At 29.0% G+C, this 19,975-nt stretch overlaps 3 protein-coding genes across 8 annotated transcripts; 1 reads left to right on the top strand and 2 right to left on the bottom strand.

Moving 5' to 3' along the window:
* Nucleotides 1-111: 111 nt before the first annotated feature.
* On the bottom strand, nucleotides 112-14,354 carry LOC128888371 (myosin-6). Of its 6 annotated transcripts, none has more exons than XM_054145159.1 (16): nucleotides 13,899-14,354; nucleotides 13,127-13,290; nucleotides 12,886-13,049; nucleotides 10,623-10,805; nucleotides 9,710-10,049; nucleotides 8,429-9,210; nucleotides 7,650-8,300; nucleotides 7,396-7,565; nucleotides 7,147-7,321; nucleotides 6,792-6,941; nucleotides 6,580-6,723; nucleotides 6,187-6,339; nucleotides 5,972-6,094; nucleotides 5,770-5,850; nucleotides 3,188-3,227; nucleotides 112-1,308 (listed from the first exon to the last, which is right to left on the bottom strand). In XM_054145159.1, the coding sequence occupies exons 2-16, from the start codon at nucleotides 13,272-13,274 to the stop codon at nucleotides 1,265-1,267; spliced, it is 3,348 nt and encodes a 1,115-aa protein (XP_054001134.1). In that variant the 5' UTR covers nucleotides 13,275-13,290; nucleotides 13,899-14,354; the 3' UTR covers nucleotides 112-1,264. The 6 variants fall into 6 exon arrangements, with proteins under 6 accessions (XP_054001134.1, XP_054001132.1, XP_054001135.1 ...); XM_054145157.1 differs by having other exon boundaries at nucleotides 6,187-6,345; nucleotides 13,899-14,353; XM_054145160.1 differs by lacking the exon at nucleotides 3,188-3,227 and adding an exon at nucleotides 2,008-2,066 and having other exon boundaries at nucleotides 6,187-6,345; nucleotides 13,899-14,352.
* Nucleotides 14,355-15,503: 1,149 nt separating this feature from the next.
* On the bottom strand, nucleotides 15,504-17,839 carry LOC128888384 (sorting nexin-2). Its single transcript, XM_054145192.1, has 7 exons — nucleotides 17,698-17,839; nucleotides 17,253-17,504; nucleotides 16,936-17,182; nucleotides 16,662-16,826; nucleotides 16,466-16,587; nucleotides 16,032-16,331; nucleotides 15,504-15,960 (listed from the first exon to the last, which is right to left on the bottom strand). The coding sequence occupies exons 1-7, from the start codon at nucleotides 17,797-17,799 to the stop codon at nucleotides 15,613-15,615; spliced, it is 1,536 nt and encodes a 511-aa protein (XP_054001167.1). The 5' UTR covers nucleotides 17,800-17,839; the 3' UTR covers nucleotides 15,504-15,612.
* Nucleotides 17,840-18,030: 191 nt separating this feature from the next.
* On the top strand, nucleotides 18,031-19,907 carry LOC128888389 (vesicle transport protein USE1). The gene is made up of 6 exons (XM_054145199.1): nucleotides 18,031-18,171; nucleotides 18,377-18,710; nucleotides 18,804-18,853; nucleotides 18,928-19,166; nucleotides 19,347-19,673; nucleotides 19,762-19,907. Exons 2-6 carry the CDS (start codon nucleotides 18,609-18,611, stop codon nucleotides 19,800-19,802), a joined length of 759 nt encoding a protein of 252 aa, XP_054001174.1. The 5' UTR covers nucleotides 18,031-18,171; nucleotides 18,377-18,608; the 3' UTR covers nucleotides 19,803-19,907.
* Nucleotides 19,908-19,975: the final 68 nt, after the last annotated feature.

The following is a 19,975-nucleotide window of genomic DNA, read 5'->3' as shown; positions in this document are numbered from 1 at the left end:
CAAATGCATTAAAAATATAAATACCAATGATTATTTTATTCAAATCTGAAAATGTGATTAAATAAATTATATCATTCATTATATTAACAAATTATTATTTAAACTCGCATAGTAATTTAACGTCAAATAAAACAAATTCTTTATTGACTAATTCTATTTTTCTAAATATAAAGTACAAATAAGTACGATGTACAACTAAATATACGCGCTCTTGTAAAATAAACGAAGCAATTATATCTTACGAGACAAGTATTTAATGTATTATAAATAGAGTATTAATTATCTGTCTGATATTTCATTTCGCAACTCTATAATAGAAATCATAATTCATTTAAAAGTAAAGTAACATAAAAACGTTTCAATAAACGCTCTTTAAAATGCCCAATTACACATAATTTGTCTATAGTTCAAATTATTTAAATCATAGATTTATCAATATATCTTATTTACTTTATTATACTTTAATCTGTTCAGATGTATTCTTGAACAGATTTTATTACGTGTTTGCTATAGTTGTGCATGATTAATCTTTTCAGTGATTTTAAAAGATCAATTATACGTCGCGAATTTAAAGTTGCCTTGAATAGCCTCCTACTGAACACACACAAACTTCTTTTTATACATGTGATCACATGATCATGCTTATTTATTGCACATAAATTCATTAACGCTTTCAGCTTTGTATACAAATGCTTTAACAATATGAAAATCATTTAAAGATCTGGTGTCTGCTACTCATTAAATAAAAAATTACACAAAAGTATTTTGTTTTACCATTTATAGTTTGAGTATCGTGCGTTTTTTGTTTAAGAGTAATAATATACATGCACATTATGTTATGGATGATTTTATGTATTAGTGAACCTTAAATAAAACATAAAGATGTTACGAATAGTTATAAACATTTGAATGTGCCTAATAAAATGAAAGTAATATTTAAAAGGAAACAGTTCTTATATTCCAATTTACAATGCATAATTTTGATAATTCTTGAATTATTCCTATCTGTATCTATCCAGTTGTGTAGCCGTGTCAAACACCAGTTTCAATAATTCTTAGTTTGTAACTACAAAGATTCATTATTTATATTTTCTTCCACATAATAAAATATGATATTCTTTGTATAAGAAACGCTATTAATAATATTTTCATCATTATATTAGTCTTCTTGGTAGCAAAGTTTACCATTTACGTCTTATACAACATCGGAGCATGTATAATTTCGCTTGTATTTCCTCTCTGAATCATCTGGTTTCGCGCGTCACTAGCGCAGTTTGTTCTGTGGAGTTATTTTTTTCCTGATCCACCCTGGAAAATGTATTAATCAGATTTACTCAAGTGTTTTAATGTTTCGGAAGAAATTATATAAATATAAGTAAGAGTAATTGTCCCATTTATATTTGTTCCATCAGATACAAAACATTGAATTATTTTTATTTATAATTAATTTCGACAATATTAATTATTTACTAATTCACACAGGTACTGAACTTTGTAATGGAAAGTAAATCAGGGTGTATCTGTTGGAAAATTAAGACTATGCATCTACTGACTTCCTGCGTGCTTATTTATATTAATTTGTATATCGATACATGTAGCCTCTGTAAAAAATTTGTTACATGAAAATAAATGATATAAAATCGTAACTAAAATGATGAATATATAAATAAATAAATTAGCACGCAATGTTACAATCGTTTTGGATAGTATCCATCACTGTACACAGAAAGCAATATAAAAAATTTAATTTAACAAAAAATTAACTGCTTGTGTGAGAATCACATAAATACATGTACATAGTACTGCAAGCAAAAAATAAATAAACAAACATATTGTAAAGCACAATAATATACTATATTTATGCTGTTTCAATTTGGAAGAAAATTACAAACAAATATTGTTGCAATTAAATTATTTTTTGTATATTTTCGTATCTTCAAACAGCATAAACTTAACAGCTCAGCAGGATATGCTAAATACAATTTGTTATATAAGCAAGTAGCTTACTAAATATAGCAGCTGCTAAAAAAAATATGCTACATTAAGTCCAACAATGCATGTACTATCTGTAAAAAAAAAAAACTTAATTAAAACACATAAAAGCAATGCAAATGTAACAGAAAATGAAATGATAATAATCAAAAATTGTTGATGAAAACTCATGTAGTTGATTAAATAGAACAAACATAAAGTTTGTTTATGGTGTGCCCTTTACCCCAGTGTTTGTGTTTATAAAAATTGAACCACATGTAACTATGCATGTTGTTTGATATCCATTATCTCCACAGCACTCCTCTCTGCATCGGTAGCGTTACACACTTTGTTGATTTTTGCGTAAATGTTTCTATATCGATACAAGGAATACTGTACTTTCTATAAGTGAATAATCGACATTAGATGAATTATTCAGCTTCTTTACTGTCCACATGTTACAGATGAACTTAAAAAGTACGCAGTGAACAAATTATTATTTCTTGTAACTGTATACATTGAAATTAACAATTAAAATTGAAATTAATATCATAGTATTTAAAAATTAGTGTAATAGAATTAAACTATATACAATCAATCTTCCACTGCATATGTGCTGGGACAGTCAAGATGCAAGACATTCAAAATGCACTATAATCATGAATGAAAATATAAAGCTAATAAAATCTAAACACTGTGCAACATATTTCGGGGAACACACACATTATAGTAGCTTATAACTTATATTATATAATGATAGAAAATTATTCAAAAATGCATCTCTAAGAAATTGAGGGATTTCTCAAATAAAATATATATACAAGTGCAATATAAAGATGTCTAAAATTGTATATAATGTATAACTAAAGATCAGATCTGGGCAAATTTTATTTCAAATGAAAATAAGAAACAACTACTAATTTATTTAAAATAATAAGTATTTCATACGTATATTATTCAATATTATTTATAATAAACAACGTTATCGTCTTGTTAAATATTTAAAACAAGAGCTCAATAACTAAATAATAAAATAGTGCCCGTTCAAGTGAAAATGTAATATTTTAATACTACAAAAAATATAATGTGTGCAACATAAAATGCTCTTAAAATAAACTTCCATGGTAAAATTTGACATAAACTGCTATTAGCAGTCTACCATCAACCTCTTTAATAAAAAGAAAAGTTCCAGAATCTCATGTTTTGATTTGCATACCTGCGAATCTGCGCCGTTTTGCCATGGGTTTCTTAGTGGACTGTCAGAACAATCAAAACAACATAATCGTTATTCATCGTCATGGCATGAGATTTTGTACGTCAATCAAATTTCCATATTAATTGAAGAATAATGATAAGCTGCTGCTGTGTCTGAATAATTGGTATACAAAAATAATGTTAAACTTGTTTCTTTTTTTTTATGAAACAAACACTGGGACAAAGGGATATGTATGTTATTACAGTCCACATCAAATTTGTATTAAATGAAATTATCAATTGAAATATTTTACTTTGCAGATATGAATACTTGGGTAACATTTGACTTTCTATAAACAATATTTTTTCTTTTCTTTTGGACTACAAAGCTGTGCATGTGCATAAAATTGAATGCTTTCTGCAATACATACACTACTCAAATATTTGTTTGCCAAAAAGAAAACAAAATGTTCAAATAAAATACATACATGGATGAATAAATTGCTGTAATAATATAAGATATTTCTGTTATATAGATAGTGACTTATCACTTTCTAGCAATTACAAATGTTGTTTGTTTTCTAACAATCTTTTCGTAAGTTTTAAATAAATTCAATATATAAGAGTACTGCAGTTTTGTTCTTTAGTTTTGATATAGTTCTTATTTGTGTAAAATAGGACAAGTACATATAAGTACAAGTCAAATTTAAATAAACTTTTTTACAAATTTATTAGTATATTGGATTGTTATGTTGAGTTGTTAAATATTTATATATAAACAAATTTATCAGCATTCTGTACAACTACATGCCACTCGTCAATAGAATTGCTCTTAACACCTTTACAAGAAATACAACCACAACTAATAAAGTAATGAGTAAATTGGAATATTTAAATGAGTCTACGACAAAATACTGTTTCAAAATACAGACTACACAAATAGTATTCAGTAATATGGCAACAAAATTACAAGACAGGACTCAGATTTATGACAAGGAATTATCAGTTTACATATGCTATGTTAAGAATGTATATGTACAAATCAAAATAAGAAATATCATTATTATCATTTGGTGATATCACTTTTGAAAAGTATATATTGTTTAATGCAATATAGCATCCTAGCTTCCTTATTAAAATACAGTCCATAATTAATCATTTTTTACGAAGATTTAGAAAGATGTTCTTTTAAATCTTTTTAGAAGACGACTGTGCACTGTATTTAAATAAGCCAATTGTTATTTAATAGTATTTAATTTTAATAACTAAAACTGTACTTATTACTTTTAAACGTAGACAATATTTTACATTACTGAAAATTAAAAATTACTTTGTGAAGTGCACCTATATGGTAATAGAGCCAATAATAAAAATTTGTTCCTTTTTTCATAACTTTTAAGTTTACCTTCCTTTTTTTCTTGTTCTTTCTATGCTGCTGGCCTATCAATGAATTCCAGCTAGCCTGTGTGTTGTGATCTGTCATATGACAAGAATTGGAGGAGTATTTTGTGGAAAGGGGTCTGTTGTCAATTTCTTGTTGAGACTGAACCAAATTGATGGGCTTGGTTATGGAACAATTTGCAAACTCTGTATTCTTGAGAAGAGTATTTTCTAATGCAGCTATCAGAGTCTGTGCTGCTAGCGGGGGCTGCATTTCAGATATATTATTATTTAATTCTCCATACATTATATTATGCAACGACAATTTATCAAATTTGTATTCAAGGATAAAGGAAAATTTTCAAAATTGTCGTTTCAGAAATAGTCTCTTTTCTAAATACGAAGTTATGGATACAGTATTAATAGAACGGCGACATTTTTTAACATTAATAAAAGTTTACTTTATATCCTTTAAAAGTTCACTGGATACACCAAATTTTTAGATAGTAATAGAATGTGGCATTATCGAATAACTTGAGATAACACTTATTCGATTTAAATAATGATGAACTAAAACTTTAATTGTATAAATTAAACCATAACGTATACACAATAATACCACATATAGGTTTGCATTTATTTAAAAGTTTGATAAATATTATAAACAAGTATAAAATTCTGTAATAAAACTCTTTGAACTTCTCTGCTGTTACTATTAATAAAATAAAATGTAATAAAATTTAACTTATTTAATATGATTATTATGCATTCCCCATTAATTTATTAACATGATTAATATACATCTAATAAACATAAGTTACTTGTGGATAGTACTCTGTAAAAGACAATTAAATATGATAAAAACCTGAAAGACGCTTCATTAAATAAATTTTATACTTTTTTATTAAAAAGAAGTAACTCTTAGAATACTTAATTGACTTTTACAAAATAATATCCGTATATGCAGCTGTTACCATACAATTATTACATTTAGTGAAACAATAATAAACACAAAGATCATTTGTTAGTCATCATTTGCAGAAATTGATTATAATGAATACGTAATATCAATGTTTTACGATATCGCGTGGTTTTTCAAATTTTTACATTATAGCCGTAGTTTTTGTTGTTACAGCTATAACATAAGCTTTATGACTTTTTGTGGAAAAAGCACTGGACAAAAATCAATTACTTATAAAATGTTTAAAGTCAACGTATACTAACCTCGGAATTAGGACACTCAGAAGTTGGTGGGCCATTTAAGATTGACTGTTCTGAACTGCTACAACCTTCGCTAACTTCATTCTAAAATTAAAGAATATAATTTAATAATTTTGACTACTTAGAAATATTAAAATATTCTACAATTATTTGTTTATAATAATTTTTGTTTAAATATCATATTATTGAGATAAATATTTTATACCTTGCATTGCGATACTTCTTGCTGAAGTTGCGTAACTAAAGAACGCAACTTATTCACTTCTCCATCTAATGCTGCCCTCTTATTGCACTCTGACTGAAGTTCTTCTGACAACCGCGCTCTTTCCTGCAACAAGTACAGTTTAAAAAAAACAAGAATAATACTCATCCTACATATTCCTATATAATATACAGATGTTTCTTTTTGGAATCATTTACCTCTTGAAGTTTTTCCACTGCTCCTAAATCATGGGTATTTACTCCGCTTGAAACTAATTTTGGTCTAGATCTAAGTGCCAATAATTCAGCATTAGCTTGTTCATTAAGAGACTCTGTCTCTTTTAACCTGGCTTCCAACTCTACTACCTTTTCCTGTAACTATATGCACGTTATAAAATTGTTTAATTTTCTAATTTATTCACTTTTAAATTTATACAGGGTGTGGAGAACGGATAGTACAACCGCATAGTAGATGATTCTACATATCAAGATAAACCGGAAAACGAAGAAAATGTTATCACAAGAAGTTGGTTAAAAACTAAAATTACTCCCTTCTCGGTTGTGCCATCCATTCCATCATACTCTGTATACATATAAAGATTAGAAATCTACCATGTCGTGTGAATTTAACTTATTTTTGAGTTCATTGAACTCAATCCTAAGTTTTGCAACTTCGTTTTCTTTTTGCCGAAGTTGAGACTCCCATCTTGTTTCTGCTGATTCTACATGACTCTGAAGTGTATTGAGCATACCTTCCTGTAAGTTTGTAATCAATAAATGTAATACGAATAAATTTAATTTACCATAAGTAATGAGATACCTACTGTATCGTTAATGATTTGTTTATAATGTGAAACCATGTCTTGCAAGTTTTTATTTTGTTTTTCCAACTCTGTATGTTTGTCAATTACATTTTTCTTTTTTAGTTCAGCAGAAAGAGCTTCCATTACTTCCAAGTTTTGTAAACGTAACTCCTATTTCAACCACAAAAACTTTATGTTATAGTCAAATATAAAATACTTTATACATAAACTTAGAGACTAATTGCACCAATATACAGAAAAGAAAATGTATAGAAATATTTGACTATGGGTGTCATTTACATTTTAATAATATCAACACATCTGAACTGAAAGCATTCTTAGTCGTGGACCGATCCAAAAATACGTTACAATTTACCTTAGTTTTAGATCTTTGTGCTTTTAAATCATCACCTAATCGGGCAGCAACATTATAATGAAAATTTATGTCGCTTCGTAATGCGTTAACTTCAGCATTCCACTGATTAAGTTCTGCTTCTTTATGCGTTAATTCTACTTTTAAGGCATTTAGTTGACTTTCCTTTTGGGCCAACCTTCAAAAACAATTCACATATAAATATTTGAATGTTGAACCATGAGTTTTATAAATATATATACATATACGTACAAATTTGCATGTTCTACAAGTTGCACATTCTTTTGAACCTTCTCGTCGATTCCATTTTCTCGACCCTCTGCAGCTGGTCGTTCAGTGGTAGCCGCTAATTGTGAAGCTAATGATTCATTTTCTTCTTGCAATTGTTTAAGTTGTTTCTGCAATTCTGTGAAATTCGTGAGCTAAAAAATAATTACGTGCGAATAAAATGAAATGTAATTCAAATTCGTCCTTAATAGGCACTACTTATGTTGTAAGAATAATACCTGCGTAGAAAGTCTATCATTTTCTTCTTGCAATTGTGAAATCTGTAATTGTGTCTCATTTAATTTTATTTCATTGCTTTGTAACTTATTCACTTCATTTGCTGTTTCATTTGTAGGCGGGATTTCTGCACGAGTGTTTTCTAATTCAACTTGTTTCTGTTTTAATTCTTCCTTTAATTTCTGCATGTCAGATTGATAGCCATTAACTTCATCTTGTATTTTCTTTAGATTTCCTGTTGTCTTTTCAAATTCAATATTTGTCATATCTACTTTCTTCTGTGCAGCATTTAATTTTGCCTCCAACTGCGTTACATTTTCCATTGATTGTTTTAACTCAATTCGTATATTGTAAAGTTCATCCTGAGATTTGTTCAACTCTTCTTCTTTCTTAGCTAGTGCTGCCTTAAGAGCTGCAATTTCAATTGCTTCAGATTTTGACTCATTCAATGACACTGACAATTCAGATTTTAATTTTACTAGCTCAGACTGGGATTTGTTCAATTCGGCCTTTAATGCAGAGACATCGTTAGCCTCCGCCTTTATAGCATTCAATTCTGATTGCAACGAATTTACTTGTTTTTGGAGGTCTTGCTCATGACGATGTGCATTTTTTAATCTATGATCTAGATCTGCATTAGCACGGTGAGATTCCTACATACATGAATGCAAATCTTAGTAAATTATTAAATTACTAAATCAATAAATGAAATCAAATAAATCAATTAAACCTTGGTTTTCTAAGATTTTTAACAAAATCGATAATGTATCATTCTCCTTACCTCAAGTTGTCTAGCAACGTCTTGCAATCTATCACCCGCTTCTTTGAAATGTTGCAATTGTCCTTCTGAATGCATTAACTGGCCTTGCATAAGTCCTAATTGTTGCTGTAACATTTCTATTTCAGCAGTACTACTTTCACAAGTTGCTTGTAACTCGCTTTGCAATTCCTGTATTTCTGCATGTTTTTGAGCTAGCTGTGCTGTTAATGCATTTTCAGTGTCACGCATTTGTGCAAATTGTACTTCCATTTGTTTACGCTGTGCAATCAATTCTTGCTGTAAATGACCTTGAGTTTGCCCTTGATCTTCTTGCATTTTATGAATAATTGCTGCATTTTCATTTACTTTAGTTTGTAATTGTTCGATCTGCCTTGTAAAGCCTTGTTTTTCAGCAGCATGACTTTCCAAAATATGTTGCATACGTGTGTGTAAAGTCTGAGTTTCTGTAACCTTAGCATTTAATGCTTCTTCTAGTTGTCTTGCATTAGCAGTTAATCTAGACCTCTCAGAATTAAGTTCAGCTCGCATTTCTTTCAGTTTATTTTGAAATGCAATATTTGCTTCATGCTCATCGGCGAGAGCCTTTTCTTTTTCTGCCAGTTGTTTTTTTAATTTAATAACCGGATCTGCCCGACCTTCTGTCCACTCCGAATGTTCCGATGGATTATCCAGTTGTTTATTTAAAAGCTGATCTATGAGAATTTGTATTTCAGAACGACTAAGTTCAGCTTTTTGAACCAAAGGCATCAAAAGAGATACGTTAACGGCATCTTTGTCTCCACCTAAAATAAAAATATTGTTTAGAATAAAAATTTCTGTAATTTCATTTTTTATTCTTAAATTAATTATGATCTAAATGCAAATATCAATAATAAAATAATACATTAAAAGAAAACCGGTTTGTCTGATTACCAGACAATGTAGTTTTTTCTTTTATAATAACATAAAATATATAAAAAGTTATTTCTTGTAAAGGAATGACCTTGACACTAAGGACATTGACCTGGAAAGAGAGAAGGGGAATCAACCATACCTTAGCCACATTCCAAAGCACTCAGTGGAATCTGCTTTACTGTACTCAGGGTAGGTTCCTTGCTAAACTTAGACATATTTAGCTATTTTTTTTTAGTACTTTAAATCACTTTACAATATCTTTTTAATACATGTGAATATTATTATTGAATAATTTGATAAAACTAATAGACATACGACCACTTTTAATTTCTATGAAATTAATATGAAAATGGATTAATAAAAGAAGCAATTGATCAATTCACCTACCAATTTGAGCTAAGATATCATTCTTCTTCTTTGTCTTTTTAGATTCTTTATTCGCTGATTGAGTAGAAGGTGCAATTTCTTTTACTGCTTCCTTTGCATCTTTGACTGGAGTTTCTTTCTGTTCTTTCATTTCTTTTGCTTCCTTTGCATCTTTATTAATAACTGGTGATGCATTAACGTATATAGTTGTTTCTTTTTTCTCATCTTTCTTTTCTTCCTTAATATTTTCATCCTTCTTCTTCACAGAGTCTTTTGCATTTTTCTTTGTCTTTGTTGGAGTCTCCTTTGGTGACTTATTTGCGATTGGCTCAGATTGATTGAGTTGATGCAGATTTTCCTTCTATTTTAGAAGGAAAACATTAACATTATTAAAAACTGTTTAGATTTTATAAAATGATAATCAAATTCAAGAGTTACTATTTTATTAAATAACTTGTTAATAAAATCACACACTTAACAGAAGTATGTAATTAAAACATTAAAATAACTTTCTACTGTGCTGGAAATATTATAAAAGAAAAATACTAAATTTAGAACAACTTGAATATTAGTCTTCACATTCCCATTTACCAAATACTTTTTAATAAGTTGAGTATCCATTTGTCCAAAGACCACAAACATATAGTGATTCGCACAAGTATGTGTACTTATACAATAGATATTCTGTTTTTGTATTTTATTATGCTATAATTAAATTTAATGGCATTTTTCAAATTATCTGACATACTTCAGTACAAATACTTCAGTGACTCACTGTACATAAATTTGAGAAATCCTTAGGTATTATTAGGTAAGCATTAATACTACTTAAACATAATGGTTTTTATGTTATAGAAGCGGCAAGCTAGCAATGTATTAAAAGTGAATGAAATGCATACAATATTATGTATTCTACCAAAAGCAATTCACTCACACTATAACTCCTTATGAGTTCGAGGTCGTCCTTTGGTTGAATGAGGTCAAAATGATTAGTCTCCACTGAGGGAGGTTGCGAAGGACTTAATTCAGTCACAATAACCAGTGGCTCATCTTTATTTACAAGAATTGGCTTTACCTTTTCAAACTTGCTTTTCTTCTTACTTCCTTTGCTACCCTCCTATAATTCCAATGTATATATAGAATGTTTCCCATGTATTGAAAAAACAACAAATGAAAAGGTATCATACCCACAATGATACACATGTGATTTTACATTATATTAAAATGGACAAAAAAGTTACTGAAATTCATTTCAATGTATATTAATATTAGCCTACAAAATAATTAAGAATTCTTAAAGTTCAACTCTAATTAGTAAAATAATTAATTTTCGATACAAAATTATATCTAATATCTTTTACTTTATTTGTATGTATATACATATATTACCAATTCACTTTTCATCTTAAAACTGTATTTATTTTGATTTCTTGGTATACATATATACCTGAAATTGATAAATCCACTGCATTACCTTTATGAAATCTTTATATTTTAGCATAAAATTATTTTATACTTCTAATTAATATTTTATACTTATAAAACAGTAGTAAAAACAATCATTTTCATTCAACAATAATGTTTTTACCAATAAATGCATAATAAAAATATTTAAAAGTGTATAAATGTTTTTAAGGAGTTTCTCATGAAATTACAACTTTTTGTTATTTTACTTAGTTTTAATCTACGTGATAAGGTAGCAGTAAAAGTAAGATAATATCATAGTGTGTGGAACAGTTATTTATAGAAATTAATCTCGAGGTTCTAGAACTGTTTATCAATGGACCATACACGAAAAAGGAACTTTAGCTATATATAAATTATATTGTATCGTATTAAAATTTCTTATCTTTCATTTTAATTTTACTTTGAGATTACTAGGTTTCCCCTGTTTCTACATTTGAGACATATCAAATATTCATTGAGGTTATACATAAATTTCGGTCAAACAGCCAAATTAAACATTCTAATAAGAATATTTTACTATATACTGGATGTAATGACATCAATCGACTCACCAGGGCATGATTTCAACAAAAATGTAATATGATAGAATTAAGAATATACTATTATAAGAAAAATTGTAAAGGTGCCAAAAAGTGCTAAAAAGTGTGTTACTATACATATAATACATACATAACAAACGAAGATCACTTGGTCATCAATTTTATTTTCTATGATCTCCTACATAATTTGTTGACCAACAAATAAAGCTTAAGGTAAATTTTCCATAAAAGAAGATGTCCATTTGAATATAATATAATATAATATACATAAAATGTAACAAAAAGAAATTATCATAACTTTGTAGAATTAAACATGGAAAACATTAATTAGTTTCTTACATTGATATAGGAGTGTGCAGTTATTTAGCACTAATTTACATCCTTAAAAATAATATATTGTTTGAAAACAAAAATACAATAATAGCACAATAATTAACAAGGAACAAAAACAAATCGTAACATTTATTGAAAAAAAAGAGGTCAACAATTAGGTACACAAATGTTACTTTAAACCATACAAGTTAACTCTATTAGTTTACATGAAATAGTATATTAGATGTATATGAGAAGTAATGGTATACATTATTTTAAAGAATTATATTAATATGCAACAATTAGTCTTTATAAATGTGTGATACCCAGACAGAAATGTGATACTCCATGAATAGAAAGACCTTAAATGACGTACAAGTGTGACACACAATATGTGAGCATACTGTTTCATGCGAGAAACATGAAAATGTAAGAATAACAAAGCGGATGAGTTTTCAGTTCTATAGTTATGCAATGATTGTTAACAGACAAGTACTTAACATGCAATGAGCATTTGAAAAATTACAGAAGAACTCTTATTAATGATGACATAAATAATTATCTTTGATCAAAATTAAATACTACATTCTTTAAAGAATGAAAAAATACCCATAATTTTTTAATTAAATAAATGATTAACATAAAGGCTAGAATTTTCGTTAAAGTTTTTTTAGTTTTACTTTGATTTATGTTGACAATCATATTACATATTTCAAAACATAATTTCATTATATAAATAGAAAATTCAATCAATACCAATTATTCCATAACATTTCAGAGAAGACAATATTTATGCATATAAAAAAAATGTCTTTGCGGGAAGTATCTGCATGAATTATGTGGTATAATGAAAATGACAGATGTTATAAATGTGCTTACCCGTACTAATGGTTCTAAAGGCAATATTTGAGGGTTTTCTTCAAACTGGACATGCTCAGACTTTTCCTCCCTGTCATCTTTTTCATCCTTTTCTTCTTTCTTTTCTTTCACTTTCTTTCCTGCCTTATTCTTATGTTTCTTTTCTTTTCCTTTATCTTTTTTACCTACAAACAATACGAACACATTTGTTGGCACTGATATATCTTTATGCTAGTTTCATTACATAGTAAAATATACATACTCAATAAAAGATCATCAGGAAGTTTTCTCTGTTCTGCTATTGCTTCTTCATAAGATTTTTCTTTTATACCAAACATTGATACTAAAACAATAACTACTGCAGAAACAACTACCACTGCCACATAAACTAATCCTGTTTGGAGATCCATGTTGCCTATCCCCTATCTGTAAAAATCCAAAATTTTTATTATCATTCACTTCTTGTAATGTTGATTCATATCAAACTATAATCCCTCAAAATTGTATCATTTAATAGTAAAAGAATTCACTGGACATGTAACTGCTTAAAACTCTACACCCTCCCTTACACCATATAGTTCTTACTACAACTTGTTCGCAACAAATTTGGAGTAACTTTAATTCCCTGTGTCAACTATTTCTTTTCTAGTAGACATTATCACCATATACAGTATTATTCATAAATAATACGTATAATCAATTGAAATGGATATTTGAATCGAATGAAACACGCATCATGAATTAACTCCACTGATATAACAAATATTTCACAGAATGTTCGTGTACATTCCACACAGCTCGTAGTACGTAATAATGTGGCACGAAATGGTTTACAATAGCATAATTCACCAGGTGAAAGTTTCAAGATGTACCATGAAAATGACATATGGATGACAAGCGGATCATCGACCCAATCGCCGGAGATGAGCCGAATTCTTCTACGTTAATTCCCGAATCGGTAGAACAACCGAAACGATTTGTATTCCGTTAACATTGTATTAAAATAATGAAATCAGAATACTTGTTGGACTTACACCGCTCACTGAAAATATTTCCAGTAGATTGCTTCCGCCAAGGAATGTAAAATGAACAACGGACCGTGTTTGTCTACAGAGAATCCCGACAAGAATTCACGGCACGACGATTTCTTCTCAAAAATTATGGCGGCCGGACGTAGAGGCAAGTATACGTGTTCGAAGCCACGCCTATCAAAACCCGCGTTTTCTGATTGGTAGCAAATTCTGCCACGTATGCAAAACACTTTTATAAATCGCAACGAAATTCATCCACAAATTTCGTTAATTGTCAACTGCAATTACCGACGGTAAATAATTGATAACCTAATTTAATTCATGATCACTGACACGTTACATGACACACATGAAAAGGTCGATACGTTTGTATCGCACTATGTCAATTCTGTATACTAAACCATGCTGACCAATTTAATAAAACATACGATTCGATCACTCCTATGCGATACTACCATCGAAGGTGCCTTATACAGGGTGTCTCGTGTAACGTAAGATATGATAAACTGGTTTCTTAGAAAATAAGAGACAAACTTCTTTTTCTTTCGTTGAAGCTCATTGGGATCCTGTGTAAAACAGAGCAGTGTATAACATATTTAAATTTGGTATTGCTCTGTTGTCTCACTACATTGAACAGAAGCGGTAATCTTCAATAATTTTAAATAATAAAGGATTCATTGATACTTCGTTTGAAGCAAACATATTTATTTAATAAATTTCTTAGATATTACTTGTTAATCTTGGTATGTTTCACATTGTTTTGAAGTTCTAGAACAGGATATTTTTCGTTACAATTTTATCACCATACAAAATACGAAATAAATTTTAGATAAGCATTACTTATTTTTACATCAAAATATCAAATAATGCAGAAAATTGTATAGTAACTCCTATAAAGATTTCACTGGAAGAAATGTTCAATAGTGTTTCCAAACATGTTACATATTCTACAAGGTGTTTTGATAAGCTCTAAAATATAACAAAAAGATTGTACTATATTTGCAATAACAGTTTATTACATCTTAGTGAAATATATTTAATAAATAAAATAAGTATAGACATTTGTGACGAGTTGACTTTATTGTAGTTTATAGTTATGTTTTTAACATGTAAAAAAATAATTCTTCATTCTATACTTTTGTAGAAATACGTAGCATCAATTATATTGAGTTCAATAAAAATATAATTGGAATACTTATTTATTATACTAAAAATAATATGGAAATCATAAATTCAATTAATAACGTTAATTATATCATTAGACTTTGTTTCAACAAATAGATATTTAATGCTCTCTATTTATACAATCTTAATCAATTTTTATTATCATATATAACATTTTTTAACAAACCGTATTATGCGTTATATACTTCTAACATAAACTAATAGTAAGAAGACGATAAACGCATGATGTACCGAGAGATAATTGGCATAAAATAAATGGCCAAAAGTTTTAATGAAATATGCCATATTAATTGTTGCTTTCAAATTCATAAAAGCATCGGCAGCATTCCGAAATTAATGTTTATTATATTTCTGATTACTCGCGTACAATATTATTCTACTATGATATCGTACCGCAAGTTGATAAATAACGCATTTCGCAAGTATTTTTCATCATTCGGAAATTTATTTCAAAAACATGCATGAAAATGATCTTTCTTTGCTGATTTCCCTTATCATTAGATTAAAAAAAAGTTTCGTTATTTAGGAATGTTCATGCAACTGCTCGAGCTTCAGGCAAAAAGCTCTCCCAATATTTAATAAGTTGGTTTTGGTATTGTAACATAGATTCCAAATATTCTGTTAATTGTTTCTTAAAATCTTCCACTCTTACTAACTCAAATCGCTCTATTTCCTTCTTAATCATTTTTGATATATTGTCAAACTCTTCTTGTCCTCTGTCAACTTTTGCTTCCCACTCTATAACTTCAGTAGCAGCTTGACTTGTTTTATCCATTCTATTAGACTGTTCCAGTCTTGCTTTCTGTTCTCGTTTTTTGGTTAACATCATTTGAGCATGTTGCCAATTTTGAAAAACTTTTACTCGTTCGTGAAACACATCCTAAAATTGACATATTATTTCAAATTAATACGATACAAATGCCAGAAATTAAACATAAATTGAACACTCACCTTTATTGCTCCAATGAGTGCAACATAATCTCTTAACATTTCTCCAAATTGATAAAGGTCACTATTGCTTTGTGCTTTTCTGACCACTTCAACTTTTTCTAAAGTCTCAGCCAGCTGAGCCAATGCCCTTCCCAAAGATGGTCCTGGTTCACCATGACCGAGAACAGCAATAGATCTTGCAGATGCACCAGTACATGTTGCTAACTCTCTTCTCTGATTAGTTAAAGTATCAACAGCTGAATGTAATGCACGTAATTGTACATCAAGAGAATCAATTTGTGATGTCTTCTCTTCAAACCACTATAAAATAAACAAATAAAAAGTATTATTTTAATTTGTTTGTATAAATAGAAATACAATAAAAATAATATAGTCAGTTCCATATTCTATTGTAACAAACATTATTAGACGAAATTAAATTCTTTGAATTTTACTTTATCAGTTTCATCCATCTTGTATGTTATCTTATTAACAGTTTCTCCAACTTTGTTAAAAAGTCTCATTACTCCTTTACCGCTAAGTGCAGATGTATTAGTAGCTTTAGGTAATTCCATATCTGTTAAAAAAAACACACAAATTAACTCACATAATTATATTTACAAAAATGTTTTGTTTTATATTATGATTTACCAGCTTCCAAAAATTCCCGAAAATCAGGATCAACGCTAAGCACTGGATGAGTTGCAGTTCTGTTTAAGTATCTTTCAAGTGCAGCTCGGCGTTTTTCAAGAAATTCTGTGGAACTAGAATTTTGTTCTTGACTTTTGTCACCAGACATTTTAATCTTTGTTGTTCCTAATTATACAAATTGTTTCATTTATTTTATTCAACAATGATAGAGTGATAATTTGAGTCATAAATAAACAATGTAATCAAAAAAGGCTTAAAAAGTTTGTATCAATACCAATAACACTCTTCTCTGGAGCAGGAGGAATTATTCTACCATTTCTAAGGTATTTGTCTGTCAATTTATCGTGAAGGCCAAGGAAATCACTGAAACGTCTAATGACGCTAAAATTTCTCTTTCTAAATATTGGCATATTTGTTTTTGTTTCAACCTTGTAGGCAACATAAGCACCCATACCATCTCCTATTTTTTGAGGGGAAGTTACCGTGATTTTTAGAAAAACATCAGACGAATCTGTTGACACCTGTAAATATAATATTATAACATTATATGTTTCTTAGTACTTTGTAAATATTAAATAATATAACATGTACCACATCTACTGGTTGAGTCTGTATAACACTTGTTGGGAGCATGTCTGCATTATCGTTTATGGGAACATCATGGAGATCACCTATGTCGGTACTTATTGGTCCCAATGGCGGACTCAAAGGTCCTGGTGCAGGGCTTGATACAGATGAAAATGAATTCTCTTCTGGTGCATCTCGCAATGTCAGCTTTGGTAATCCTCCTTGAATTGTGGATATTCCGTTATAAGGAGATGAATCTTCCAGTTGGCTTTGATCCTACATTCAAATAACATTAAATTCCATTTCAAAGGACTTTGAAATGAAAATAAAACGATTATCCGCTTAAATTGATTATTTCCTGATAACAAGCACAAATACTATAATCGTTACAAAAACAAATGAATCATGAAAAGCGATGGTTATTTTGCAGAATTTTTATGCAGATGTCCGGTGACAATACAAAAATTACCTGTACCGCCGACGCGAAAATATCCTCATCGTCGTCATCCAAGTCGTCGATTTTTGTTTCGTTAGTGTCAAAGAGCGGTAGAGAATCTTTAATATCAGCCATCTTAGCGAATCTGTCAACCTACGGAGAAATGCACTGGGATCGGCCCCCAAATGACAAAATGATGAATGCCAACGTCAATCGCTATCTACACTATCGTATTTCACCCAGTATCTGTATTAGCGCGTTATAAACTTCCCAATCAAACTTCCTTACACATTCCATGCGTAACGTGAAATTACTACATTTACAGGATACGGCACAAATACATAAAATCCACAATTATACTACTTATAATAGCGAAAGACGTTTACCGATAAAGTTAGTTACTCGTGGTTGACTGAAAAAATGCATTTTGTACATAGAGTACTGGTTCATTTAAATACAGCAAATTGTTATCATCTAGTGACGAATTCGTAGCGGTATATTTAAAATGTACGATAACGAATAGACAATTTATACTTCTTAATATTTACTTTAGATAATTGTACACTTCAAAACACGTTGCTTATCATAAATTATCACAATTTTTGAATATTGACAATGTCAAACTTAAAAACTACGAAATATTATTTTTAATGTGCGATGGATACATTTCCCTAGAAAATTTACGTACATCATAAATAAATTCTCTTTACAGTCAATTGCAGTCAATTTTAGACGATCATATGGAATATATGATAATGTTTCTATCTCTAATTTGTGATCGTCTAATTATATATGATAATTACAACTGAATTCAAATTTCGATAATGAATTGTTTCCGAAATCTCGAATTAAAGTGGCATAAACTGGTGTAAAAAAACATATGACTGTTAGTTGACAAGTACTACTTATATACATTTCAAACCAGTTCTTAGATATTTTGAAAAATGACTTTAATGTCAAGAGAAGAAATTAATGTTAGACGACTTTTAGCAAGATGCGAATTAATGGCAAAAGATGATCCACATAAAGATTGGAAACTTGAAAAGGTTTGGGAAACTGAATATTTTGTCATTATTGTGTCGTTAATATTACTTAAAATTAAAATAATTTATTTAAAGCAAATGCATTCATTGTTTCAGTATATACTTGCTTTAGATGATATGATAAAGCAACTCCAAACATTACCCAAGTAAGTTAATATCATTACTATGAGATTTATGTTTAACAATAAGAGTTGTTGAAAATTGTACTATTATTTTCTAGTAAACCATCTAAAGATACATTGATGAGTTATATTACGAGAATAGATTTCTTAAAAGGATTAATAAATACCACAAAACTCACAAATCCAGTTGACAGAGTAGTAGCAGTACAAATGTTATCAAAAAATTCTGTAACATTCAACGATTCATTGAGCCCAAACATAACAACGCAAATACATCAGAAAACTTCAGCAAAATATAATAGAGAATTACGAAACGAATTATTTTATACTGATAAAGGTAACTAAATTTAATTTAAATATATGGCTAAGTATGGTTTGAACAAGCACCGTTTATTTTCATATAAACATTTTGATTGTTCATTTACTTAATTTTAGAACTGTACTTATTTAAACTGCTATTCACTATATTATTATTTCAATATTTATTATTTTTTTAATATAAGTGTGTATTTCTAAGGGTCATTGGAAGATGGTGTAAGACAAAGATTATCTAGTACAAGTATGCAAGATGATGATTTAGATATGCTTTTAAAATACAACAGAAATATTCAAGAGAAAATTGCAGAGAATATGCTTTCAATGACTAGTAGCATGAAAGAACATGCTTTAGCAGCAAACGCTATTATAAAAAAAGATATCAGTTTACTTGAAAAATCTGATAAGCTAACCGATTCAAATACAGCTAAATTAAAAACAGAATCATTAAAACTGCAAGAACATACTTCATCGCACTGGCGATGTTGGATGTGGGTGATGATAGCATTTGTTTTAGTTGTATTTTTCAGTAAGTATTGTAGTATATTTTACAACAAAATTAAAGCAGTACTTTATTATTACCTGCAAAATAACTATTTTCATATTTTGTTTTACAGATATGGTATTATTCATAAAGGTTGCAAAAAAGAGGGTTTAGGTTTTAATACATGGGTCAATGTATATAAAATGTATTTAAAAGAATGTAACTCAATTCTGTTTCTGTCAGTAAATAAATCTTTGAGGCGACTTTATAACCCTGTATCATGTTTGTGTGGCACTGCACGCACATAAAACAGCATACATCATTTTTAACTATGCTACTGAAGATAA

This window comes from Hylaeus anthracinus, unplaced genomic scaffold (assembly GCF_026225885.1).
Source record: "Hylaeus anthracinus isolate JK02 unplaced genomic scaffold, UHH_iyHylAnth1.0_haploid 11994, whole genome shotgun sequence".
Taxonomy (NCBI): domain Eukaryota; kingdom Metazoa; phylum Arthropoda; class Insecta; order Hymenoptera; family Colletidae; genus Hylaeus; species Hylaeus anthracinus.
The sequence above is the reverse complement of the archived record's forward strand: the minus strand, read 5'-3'. Positions and strand labels throughout refer to the sequence as shown.

Excerpts from the sequence above, each read along its gene's own strand:
- LOC128888371 (XM_054145157.1), bottom strand. The coding sequence starts at position 13,274 with ATGGATCTCCAAACAGGATTAGTTTATGTGGCAGTGGTAGTTGTTTCT. Across the intron at positions 6,346-6,579 it reads AGTTAAATTCACACGACATG|TTACAGGAAAAGGTAGTAGA; the intron begins GTAGATTTCTAA and ends ACGTGCATATAG. Across the intron at positions 6,095-6,186 it reads CAGTGGAAAAACTTCAAGAG|GAAAGAGCGCGGTTGTCAGA; the intron begins GTAAATGATTCC and ends TACTTGTTGCAG.
- LOC128888384 (XM_054145192.1), bottom strand. The coding sequence starts at position 17,799 with ATGGCTGATATTAAAGATTCTCTACCGCTCTTTGACACTAACGAAACA. Across the intron at positions 16,827-16,935 it reads TCCAGAGAAGAGTGTTATTG|GAACAACAAAGATTAAAATG; the intron begins GTATTGATACAA and ends TTGTATAATTAG. Across the intron at positions 16,588-16,661 it reads TCGGGAATTTTTGGAAGCTG|ATATGGAATTACCTAAAGCT; the intron begins GTAAATCATAAT and ends TTTTTTTAACAG.
- LOC128888389 (XM_054145199.1), top strand. The coding sequence starts at position 18,609 with ATGACTTTAATGTCAAGAGAAGAAATTAATGTTAGACGACTTTTAGCA. Across the intron at positions 18,711-18,803 it reads AAGATTGGAAACTTGAAAAG|TATATACTTGCTTTAGATGA; the intron begins GTTTGGGAAACT and ends TCATTGTTTCAG. Across the intron at positions 19,674-19,761 it reads TGTTTTAGTTGTATTTTTCA|ATATGGTATTATTCATAAAG; the intron begins GTAAGTATTGTA and ends TTTGTTTTACAG.